The 12,815-nt window shown below is 30.9% G+C and overlaps 1 protein-coding gene across 6 annotated transcripts in view; it reads left to right on the top strand.

Annotated features, from left to right (window-relative positions):
* The window catches only part of LOC132910676 (trace amine-associated receptor 9), a 98,810-nt gene that overhangs the window by 39,367 nt on the left and 46,628 nt on the right, over window positions 1-12,815 (top strand). For all 6 annotated transcript variants that reach the window (XM_060966534.1, XM_060966537.1, XM_060966536.1 and 3 more), the window contains one exon: window positions 6,539-6,655. In XM_060966534.1, coding sequence (XP_060822517.1) covers window positions 6,539-6,655 — 117 coding nt within the window. The remainder of the gene's footprint in view (window positions 1-6,538; window positions 6,656-12,815) is intronic.

The raw sequence follows: 12,815 nt of genomic DNA, 5'->3' as shown, positions 1-12,815 counted from the left end.
ACAAAAAATTAAAACTTTTTTTAATTTTTTGCGTAAATATAGTTCATCTAAAAAAATATATAATTCTTTGTCTCGTCGAATATCATAATTTTGTGAATTTTAAAATTTTTTCATGGTAAATAGAGACGGAAAAGATATATGATTATGAGAATAGAGATGAGATATATACTAGACATATATTAGACAAGAATGAAACCGAGCTAGAAAAATGTACCAGACAAGAACAAAAATAAGTAAAAAAGTATAAAGTATCTAAAGACGAAAGCAACATAGGAAGATAATGAGAAAAGTAGGAAACAAAATTTATTACGTGGATTCCATTAGTAAGGAACACGCAATAAAGTTGTACTATTAGAAATAATATGTCTAACAAAAGCCAGGAAATTAATAACAGAAAAAGGAACTGCTATATAAATTCTAGAGTAACAAAAAAGAGTAATCGCACTTTTGGAACATCGAATAAGTATAATTTTAGAGAATTTTAAAGAATAAATTTTAAACACTTGAAGAATAAATTTACTTTTAATGCTCATTTTACAACAAATCTGTTTTTGAAATTGTTAATTATTGTCGAATAAAAATTGTCTTAAATTGCCTTATATTTAATGGTATAATATGTATAATTTTTGTTGAATTGTTATATTTCGTTTACAACCAATGGTAATTAAACTGAAATTCAAGAGAGTCTAACTTACGACTCTATTTGAACGGTGACTGAACTAGACAGAATTACAGCGGACAAAATCCAGTAACTTTAATTTACAGCTACTTTCATGCCCCAGAAATCTGCTAAAAATTGGTCTTGGAACAAAGTAGTACGCTTCGTGTGCGAGACATGATGCATCAGCTTAGCGTGAGTCAACTCTTTTTGGGGTTTGCCTTAAGCTGAAGATCAAACATTTTCATGGAAGACTCGTACTTAAAAAGATTACAGAAACATATCCTAAAGAAATTTCAATAAATGTAACAAACTGTTATCTCGCTTTAATTTTTAAAAAATACAAATACAGTATTTCTTGGACAAGTAATTAATAATTGCTATATTGTATATATCGGTATATTTAAGGATTTAAATGTATTAGCTATAAAAATATTATCTAACCAATAATTTTTCTATTATTTTTTTATATTTTTAGAATATGCAAATTCTCCAAAAAAAAGAAGGAAAAAAGATAATTGTCCACGTAAACTATGTACGATAGAAAGAGAGGAAGAGAGGAAAAATTTCACTGGCAATAATTTTCTGAGGACCGAATCGAACATATAAAAATTCAAATTTACATTAGCGATTGATATATCGGCTGGCGAGAAAGCTCTTTCATATGTCACCGATCGATCGTGCAACGTTCGAATCGCGCTCACCACAGTTCGCGCTGACTCAACAAAAAGAATGGCGGGGCTGACTTTACGAAACTTTAACGGGGGGTAAAATGAAATTTCTTATCCGTCTGCTGTTACATTTTTTGAAAGTGTGAGATTTTACGAGCTTATTAATAAAAATTCTAATATCATTATTCATTGAGAAAGATGTATAGAATGTAAATAGATTACCTTTTGTTATGGGAATTTAGGATTAAAAATATGTGTAACATAAGTTTATATAGTGTCAAACTATATGGTAATGTGGGAAAACATAATGCTAATAGAATTGGTAACGGTATGATTTTATTTCAATATCAATCACGCCAACAAAAAATGGCACGCATATGTTCCATAGACGTGGATGACTCATGGTTAAGTAGACCTTCTTAATTACCCAGGGTTTTCCTTCTATACTACAGTAATATTTTAGTTCTATTGATAATCGATATTCAATAGGTGGTGCGAATTATTGTGCATATATCTTTTTTATTTTATTACGTTACATCGCGGTACACCAACCTCTACGTCTTAGGGAATTTCCTAACGGAAATCGAAGAAAAATGGGTGGGAAATGTCAGCAGCCTGTTCATACCGTGCTAAGGAAATTATCACCGTCAGGAATTTGCAGCTGTGCTTCCTGCAGTCGGTGCCTTTTCCGGTATTTCTTCCACTAGTTGGTAGTTACACGTTATCGAAGTTCCTGATCATAATCTTGCTTTCGTTTCCCCTTTTTCTTCCTCCTCTACTTTAACTTTGCTTGACGTAATGTAACGGTGAAATTTATTGCATCGTATTTTCGATACTCGAGAAGTTTAAGATCCTGGTAAAATCAGACATTCGGTTATATTATTTTCCAGTTTAATATATAAGCTTCATATTACTGTCATCTATTTTACACATCTGGTATTTAGCAACGATTCTAAATTTGTAAATTATAAGCGTGACTTAAGTCGTTAATTATTATCAATAGTAGTAGTAAATAATGATTTAAGGATGGACATCTGGTTTAATATCCGCGATAACTTATCATGTAAATTATCGGAAAATTTTAAATTCCACGGTAGAGAGCATATTTTTTCTAAATTTTTTTTAAATATCTGTTTAAATGATACAGATCAAAAGATATTACTGTATTTTTGCTTCTAAAATTTATGCTTTAAAATACCGAAATGGTCTTGAAAAGCTAAAAATGTACAGTGATATATTTTGATATCCTATAAAATAAAAACTTTTCCAGATAAGCTTCTTCTATAAAAGGAATATTTTTCTATGAAATTCAGATAAACTTTTTTTTTACATGATAAAACTTTCTTAAATTGAGAAGATCCATGCATTTAGTTATGTTATTATTTTATTGTTATACTTTTATTAGTCTTTATTTCGCATGATTGAATTGCTAATTTTTACTGTTACAGTTATTTACATATGCACTGTAGTGAATATAATTAATTTTTAACTTTTTAAAACAGAATATACCAAAATTTGATTGGACCAAACGGCTTGATTCTATTTGAAACCAAAGAGTGTCCACTTCATTCAATCCACTAGGATTAGTTTTTTAAATTAAAGTTGCAAAATTATTCAAATCGTATGATAACCATGTATATCATAAAACATTTTATTAATACAACCCACTGAAGAAATAGAGTGTTATAGACATGAATTTGATTATAGATAATTAGTAATAAGATATAACGTTTAAAAATGATTCCATAATTGATATGCAATATAATAATGCCATTCATCATTTCAATCATGATATAACCCAATAACGATTACAAATTCAGTACAACGGATCAAATACATATTCATCACTGCGCTCAATAAAATTATTGAATCAAATGTTTAATATTATTGAATAAAAATTACGCAGAGGCTGCTGAAACTTCTCTTTCAGCCTTGTTAATTCTGTGTGTGTGTGTGTGTGAGCAGAGGTACTACTAGGAACATTTTGATTTAAAAAACAAGACATGTGTCGATGGTTCTAAAAATTCAAACTTCAAGATTGGAAAAGAAGTTCTTATGTAAAGAAAGATATAATATTTCACTTAGAAAGGAATGAACTTTGACAGATACCATGGTTTTGCAACGAAAAGGAACTTATGTATATAACATAATATGAATTATAAAATCATAAAGTTATATAAATTATGAAATTATAAATTCACCATAAGATCATGCAAAATGACATATGAGTTTATAATGGAGTACAACCAGACTACTTGGCACCAGACGATGCAGACAATACATTAAATGTGTCCTTGTAATGCTGTATTCCATTATGATGTTATCATATTCCTAAAACTATCGATTACGTTTTGATATTAATTACGTTTTGATATTGAATGATATTAATTACAGTAGATTATTGTATGTAAATTTATATACAGATATTAATTTTATATCATTTTGACTTAAATGTTGTATGTAAAAGTGCGAACATTCCTTTATCTAAACTATTCTACGTTTCTATTATTCTCATTTCTATCGAACAATCAGCACTATCAGCACGTACAATTCGATGAACGATGAAATTGACAACATTGTAAAAATAATAACTTATTAATTTGATTGAAATGTAGAAAACCGTAGATATCATAATCATAAAAGTATTAAATTACATTCAATTTCATATATTATAAATTAAGAGAAAATTCTATATCGTCAAGTGTATATCGTACAATACATATCTCGAAAATGCCACAATTGAGAGGAAAATACTTTATTGCCTCGCCTAGAACCAATAACGCAAGCGACAACATTTATTGCTGACATAAAATCATCGTGTGAATTATTCAGTTCACGCGATACAAAAGGTATGGTTTGCGAGGCTACCAATCTAAAAAGACTTTGTACAATATCGAATGAATACGGATACGAATGGAAAGCTTTAGATAGCAATTACTAACAGACGTTTTTAGATCACGATATAAAAGTTTTGACAGTTTATGGGATAGAATAAATTGTACATTGATATCTCTTACCATTATGGATTTTAATGAAATATTATAATATCTAGATGTCAATGATAGATATAACAAAACAAGAATAAACTAAATAATAATTTTTAAACAATATTATAATCTACATGCAAGTACTTTATTATGTTACGTTGATTGGAAAGTTCTGTCGTTCTTCTCCTTTGAGCCTTGGTTGGAATGTTCAATGCTATTCCATACCACCCACTACTCAGAATATCGAATTTCACCTATCATATGTTCTACGCTTTATGAAATATTTTTAATATTGAATGCAGCAGAAACTCGCAAAAACTGTTTTAAAAAATTTATTCACAAAATTCATTGCTGTTTAACTTATGCTAATTTTCCTTTAAATTAATGAAACGACGTAGACACGTATTATCTTCGTTAGCAGTAACAATAATGTTAAATATAAAGTTGCAGAGTGCAAGGAAGAAACATTTCAAATTTTGTACCCTACTAGACTTTATCCTTATCGGATAAAAACCAACCTATTTTTTCATATTAACTAATAAAAAGATCGAAGAGTTATGAATTACTTGGAGGGACGATATAAACACGTAGCATCCTTGTCAACAATAACAGTAACGTTACGCATGAAGATAACAGGTATCAGTGTAAGAAAGATACATTTCCAATTCCGTGCCCTACTGTTTTCATCCCCATCAGATGAGAGTTAGCCTGACTTTTCGTTCGGGTAAAGCAACTAACCAAGAGATCGAAGAGCTGTGAATTGCTTAGAGGAACGATTGAGTAAATTCGTTTTGTGGTGAAAATATTCGGTTAAGGTCTCTCGGGAGTGTCTCGAGGATAGCCCGAAACGAGGCCAGGGCGATCCTAGCCCCTCCAGATTATCAGAGCTTTTTCCTGGCTGTACGCCAACGGTCACCATGGCAACCATCTTAAACGTATACTACCCTCTGACGTCTCTCGTCCCCTAACTCCTTTCTTCGTGGTCGCTACTTTATGGATACACCAGCGTCACTGATTCATCGAATCACGTTGTGTCGCCTTTGGCACATCACATTCGAAACTAGACATTTTGATTTCAAGCGGGAGATCTTCTTTAACTCGCTTAAGCTCTGTTGGTACACAAAGAATGCTTCGCGCGTACATGAAGAACTTGTAAAATATAATTTTTATAATATTGCCCCTGAGAGCATGTTGGATACAGTAGCGTGAAATGTCTCGGCTAGTGCATAGGAGGATTTGGAAAGTGTAGCAAGAAACGGTATAAGTAGACTGGGGTTTTTTGTACAAATTCATATTTTTGAGAAATGTGCATCGCGTGGAATTTTGTTTCTTCAGATTTCCTGTAAATGGATAAAAATCCGCAGTCCAGTTGTAAGATATGTTTTTTCGCAAGGTGCTGCTTATCTTTATTAGTGCGGTTGATCTCCGTATTCACGAAGTGTGACAGTTGCCCGCGGATACGTGCTGTCTTTGCTCGCCGATCTGTATTTGTTCAGACAGCTTGAAAAATGCACGTACGAGCAAAGACCCCTGACAAGCTTGGTTTAGATAAAAGGTTCCTTTGTCAGATTTTTCTACTAGCTTGAGCTTTCAATGTGTGTATATATTCTCATCCGCATTTCTGTGATTCTGACTTTTTCGTAATTGTAAACGACCTGTTAACATTAATCAAGCTCGTTATTAATCGTAATCGTTATTACATTCGTTGAAAAGATTAATCACAAATATTATTTACCTTTAAGTATATTGGTGAAAATCATGGACCTTTTGTAATAAATAATTATAATATATTCAATCCAGTATTGGTATAAATGGTAAAAATATGATCAAGTGTAGAATGTAGACCAAGAGTGAAAATTCATGCTATAACCATGCTAGATTGCTAGAATAGAAAAGTGAAACGTGAATAGAAAAGTGCGCACGTGAAACAGAATCAGAAGATTGCTTTCGAAGCAGAATTCAATCGACAATTGTATCAGGGAATTGATTACATCGTCGAGTTGTAAATGGCTGACCAACGCAACGTTAAGTTGTACTACTTGAATTGTATTCCGTATTGATTTGTGATTTGAATACGGTTTCCAAACAAAAAAGGAAAGAACGAGAGAGTATATTTGTTTTCGTATTTGCTAACACGTAACATCTTGCCTTTGTAATTGAAATGAATATCAATTGAAATTTGGAGAGATTTGTTTACAATTGTGAAAATTTTATTGTTTCAGGCACTTCTTAGAGGAGCTTTAACTCAGCAGAGCGCTGTTATCCTCGTCTGTATGGCAATTGATCGTTACGTTTGTATGCTACACCCGCATCATTATCATAAACACACATCTAAAAAGGTAAAATTTTTAAATCATCTCTTACGCTATTATCTTGAAAAGTACATGTCTGGATGTTTTCTTATTTTCCAACTTCCATATTTCTTGACCTTTAGATAATGGTTTTAATCAATAACAATTTAATCAATGAATAGTGTGCAAAATAAAATCGGATAATAGGAAAATGTGCTTGAAGAATTCTGAAAATATGAAATCTGATAAGTGTCTCTCTTGCTGTCATCGTAAATATTAAAAAAGGTTGTGTATTTATCTACGTTTTAGCTCTTCTTATGTCATTTAGTATTTATAAAATTAGCGCTTTTTCTGGTACATTTTAACGATTATTCATGTATATTACTCCTCATTCAAGAGAACTTATTTTTTACGATTTATTTTTTGATGGATTGAAACCACTATAAAAGATGAGGTCGAGAAAGTTATGAAACACATTTTTCTTCATCTATAATTCTAAAGACCATCCTGTATATATATTATAAGTTCACACAGTTCTTTATTTCAATCTTACATTTTATTAATTAATTTATAAATTACAATGGAAGTTAAATATACGAGTATAATTTTCAATTATACATAATTTGTGTAGATAAAACACTTCAAAATGGAAATATATAGCACTGAAAATAGTTGGAATTGTTTTTCATAATTTAGTAGTAAACATTTCTACATTCGAGAGATGAATGTATATAAATAAACAAACGTGTCAATCCAATATTCCAAAATATTCAAGCATGGGACCACGCTAAAATTGATATATCGATGCTGTCAATTTATTTTGATATCCTATAAAATCTGCTACTGAGAGTTGTAGAAAGAAGGAGATTGACGTACACGATATATCATACCAAGATCTTTTAAGATTTATCAAAATTTTGTCAGAAATCGTTTTAACTGAGTTTGTTTTTTTTTCCATCCATATTTACTGAAATTAACGTAAAAAAATCGCTTGCAATGTATTTTTAAAAGTTATCGATAGATATTAAAAAAATATCTTGAGATTACCGAGAAACCTCACTTTCAGGAAAAGGATAACAACCATTCTATCATATCTATCATAACTTTGGAACAGCTTGAAGTATAGCTGGGCGATAGTGACAGATTCAGAATTGATAGAATAAATTTTCCACGATTATAGTTATTCCGATTCATCATCTATTGACTTTTCTACGTAAGCACCCAAGATACCTTGTGTGATAACCAGGATATCTTCTTCTTAACTTTTCTCGAATTGTTATATCTCATTATCATTCTTGTTTCAGCAAGCGTAAACGACGTTTAATCTTTCATGAGAAGCTTTAGCACAAAAGTGGAACAACAGATGCTGCATAATAATAACAATTTCATTATATATCTTTGAAACAATTATCTAATAGTAATCCAAAAAACGCAATAAAGTTAACTTCACAGTCCAAGGACTGTAATGTTATATTTTTCTATTAGAAACTATGTACAATGGTTTCACTTGGAAGATTTTAGGATTAGTATTGTACTATTCATCACAGTCCTTTAGCTAAAGTTTATTATTGCCATCCATTTACCTTGTAGTCAGAGTCAGTGTCTCGTGCACAGATAGGGTCTCTGAAGCCACTTAATCCTCTATCGCTTGAAGTAAAGCTGATAGTTGTTCACCAGCGACGAGATGTACGAGACGATTTATAATTTCAAATAACGCTTCCCACGTGCTAGCGTTTCTCTGTATAGACGTGTTGTTGATTTTTAACAACAAAATCATAATGCTGAACTTTTTCGGTGTTTGTGAATTTAGCGACCTACTTTACGGTAGTAAAGTATTTTATTTTCCATAATCTCGTAAGTTCCACACCATTTGCCTGCGTGGATATCGAGCAAATTGTGAATATTCACTTTGAAAAGATGTTTTATCATACGACTTTTATTATATACGTAATTATTACACTGTGATCTTTTATACACCTACAAGAAATTTAAAACTGCAAAATCCACAAAATGTGCATAGCATGCAAAAGTGCATACATTAGTACCTGTTATAACGTTTGGTAAGTAAAACAAATGTTTCTTCATTTGTCCTTGTAAAAACTCGAATTCACATAAATATCCATAATCTAATAATTATGTTTCCAGATTCTGTTTACGTTTTTTTTTTTTTTTTTTAGCCTTTTGATAGTGCTGATAGTGCTGCTAGCGTTTTGTACCAAAAATTCTCCTGTTTTCTTTCATCAGTACATTTAATGACTTCTTAGAATTTAGTTATATATTCATCCACGATCTCCTGTCTTTTAGCATAGCAATTGCTCTTGCAGTTCAGCTGTAAGTTCGTCCACGACACGTAATCTTTTCAGTGGTTTCCTTCGGTTTAGCCGTATATTCGACCGCGCTATCCACTTTCCTGTGGTTACTAGTGGTTACCAGGCACTGGTTAAGAGAAGGGAAGTAATAACAGACGCCATTCCTTGCTTTCGTACTTACTTACAGTTCTGAATTGTTACACTTGATAGCTTTTTGAAATCGTCGGGGATTATTCATTTAAAACTTTTATTCATCTGGCGAACTGTAAACCGTATGCATTTTATGTTAGACACTGTAGTTAGAGTAATGCAACGATGAAATATAAGAACGTGTAATATAATATCAAGTACTGTAATAAGATAGCAAAAGTGGTGGTGTATAAAGCTTAAGTGTTTGAAATTTTAAAGTTTAATTTTATGTTAAATACCAAGCCTTTGGACCGGACAACATTCAAAACTTAAAGACCCATTCCTCAAAGTTATCGAAGTTTAAATAATTATCAGTTACATTGTATTTTAATAATATGTCTTGCATATTCTCTACAAACTTTGATCATGCATGGAAGCGTAAATAATTGCTTGGTGTTACCCGTTCTTCTTTCTTTCTAATTAAATTACCAACTTTCGAAAATGATTAACTTGGAAATAATGTATTAGCTTATACCTGATATTATGCATATTTATATATAAATAGTTCGATTCAATATTATTAAATATTTAACAGAATATTAAATATAGAACTTGAATAAAGATAGTACTTTAAACTCGGTTCATGCACTGCCAAGTTTCTTTAAATTGTTTTTACGAAGTTGAGAGTTTCAATTGAATATATAAAAATTATATTCAGCAAATATCACGAAACGTGAATAAAGATCCTTGGCTAAAGATAATTTGAAAATTGTATTGTATCAAACAATTGAAACGTGCTGTGAAGTTTTACACGCAAAGTTTGGCACGAATAAGTGGATTTGTTGAGAATACACGGATATGTACAAGAGGCGCACTCAGTCGAAGAATCTCATACACCGTGGTGTACACTATAGTTGATCCCTTGAGAATCTCAGTTTCAGAGTGTCGCTTGTATTCTCTTTTCTATTTTCTTCGCTTTTATTTATTTCTCAAAATAGGATTACTACGCTCTGTATTGGATTCTGTATTCATTCTAATGTCCTTCCTTGTCAAACACACATATACAATCTTTTATTTAGATACGTACAAATATAATAAAATGTACTTATTTATATTATCTTACTGTCTTATATTTTAAAAATACATACGTATGTATTCGTCAGATTGGCCAAATTTTATTTGAAACAAAAATAAAAAATAACTACTTGAAGTAATGAATAATGTATTCCAAATATCATATTATCTTTATTTTCTAGATAACACGAGAAGTGTATTTACATTTTATCTTAAGACCAAATAATATTTTAACATAGTTACCTCTCTCAAATAAAGTAGCAAATAATTTGGATTTTAATATTTATTTGAATTTTAAATATCATATTTTGCATACATTTGAAAGCCATAAACAATAAAACCGAATTTATACACAACAGTATTTGCTCTCGAAATTGCTTTCATTTCAATTATCTTCAAATAATATGTTGCCTGCGCGCGTGGGTCGCCGTGAGAAAATCTGTATCATGACGTGGTTAATAATATGATTATTGAAAATGGAAGATTATTTCGTTTGATATTTGAATAATGAGATAGCTTGAAGAAAATATGAATTTCACGGTAAGCTACAAAAGAGTAATATATCATGAAGAGAACATCTAAAGAATCGTTTCTACATTCAGCGTGTGGATATTACATTCTAAAAATATGACTAATTGTCATTTCGAGATATCTATTGTAAATGGAGACTTTTGCTCAGTGTCACGCACGAGTACACACCAATAATTAAGTATACATGTTATATAAGATTAACGATCTTTGACATTTTTCTAAAGAACGAATTTATTACATAGCCAAATACATAGATATAGACGTATGAAATGCACATCACCGGTTTCTTCGTTTTTTAGGCGAGAGAAAAAAAGCTAAGCCGACATAGTATCCATATACGAACAAACGTACAGCGAATCGATTTCACGACAGTTTCGTTCCCTTTTTTTATGCGAGGTAACCCGTTGAATGACTCCTCCCCGCAAGCGTTATCTCTCAGCTTTTTGTCGAGCAGCCAAATCGCCGGCTTTCCCACTTTTACTCGACTGTCGAACTCATTCGCAATGAAAAGCGTCGTATCCGAGGGATCCTTCAAGACAATCGAGTTCGCCTTTAAAACAACGCGACTTGCTCGCGCAAAAATTTCTCGTCTTCTCGAATTTTACGTCAGATCATAAAACTTGAAAATATTTTTCATTCTCCTATGTCGAAAATTATATTATGCTCACTATCCGATATTATACTCCGTTATCTGAATTATTGTGTACATAAAATAGATCTGGTCCTCTAAGACCCAACTTAACTCAAGAGCTGTGTGAAATATTTTCGCTTTAGGAAACCGTTATGGTTATTATTAATATCTGTTTGTTTCAGTATGACTATACTTTTCTATTTTATGATTATTATATAGGAATATTTATAAATGGCTATTATATAGGATTTCCAATTAATCCAACGAGTTTGCAATGTATTTTCTACGGAATCGTCATGGTTATTTTTAATTGAAGATTTTTCCTATTTGTTTATTTTAATATGGTTACATCGATACGTTAAATAATATTAACGGTAAATTATTCAGGCATAAGAAAGTATCGATTATTTGCATCTAAAGGCAGTGTACGTATAAAGAAATGTACGAGTATTTACATTTCTACGCATACTGTGATTATTCATTGAAATTACTGATATAATGAATATGTAGCAAGGTGAGCTAAAAGGACAGAAAAGATACATGTTGCTTATTATATAGTACATATATTCGAGTGGAATTCATTCCCTAGGGCGTATTACAACCTGTGCATACACAACCTACATTATTAAGTTGGCGTATATGATATATTTCTCCGAACTTTGAATTTGACCAGTCCATACCACCTATTAAATGCCACATATTAAGGTAGAAAAAATTTGCTACAAAATATACAGCTAATCATGACATCTAATAATATAAAAATAATCAGAATATTAAGTAAGATTAAGAAAAAATGTAATTTTCTCATATTTATATTATTTTTTTCCATATAATCTTTAGAGATATGTACATTAGTTGTAAGTTTATATAAATTGAGGCACAAAAATACAGTTCAACGAACTTCAAAAAATTCAGAATAATTTATCTTTATGTTTAATTGATCCAAAAAAATGTTTTAATATAAAAGATGAATCAGACGAAGAACGTAATCTGACAATTTGCTGACTCTCGTAGACTATTCAGTCCGTAATTTTCCGCCAATTGAATGTTCATCGATTTCTACTGTCCTCTTTTCTAGTTTGATCAAAATAATAGTCGATGTTGCTTCCTGATTCCACCTGAAAAATTTCAATAACATTGTGAAAAACTTCAATTTTCATGATTAATATAAACAATAGCGATAACATGTTTATGCATTATTGGATCGGGAGAGAAATAACGTCGGTTTTACAAACATAAAAGCAATTTCGTATATCGTGATATTGTTACTTTGTCCGGTTATGTTTTTAATTAATTAGGAATATTAAGTATATCCGCGTAATAAAATGAATAGTAGAGTATATTACATACTATTATACGCATATTCGAATTGACGTCTTCAAAGTCTAGAAACAATTCAAAGTTTCTTTTAATATATTTTTGACCTGATGTGATCAGATGTGATCTGATTTTAACTCTGTTGATTTTTTTTTAATACACATTATACATTATTTTTGAATATTTGACGTAAGGTGCATGGGATTTGTTAATTAAA

The sequence above is a fragment of the Bombus pascuorum genome, chromosome 9 (assembly GCF_905332965.1).
Source record: "Bombus pascuorum chromosome 9, iyBomPasc1.1, whole genome shotgun sequence".
NCBI lineage: Eukaryota > Metazoa > Arthropoda > Insecta > Hymenoptera > Apidae > Bombus > Bombus pascuorum.
The sequence above is the reverse complement of the archived record's forward strand: the minus strand, read 5'-3'. Positions and strand labels throughout refer to the sequence as shown.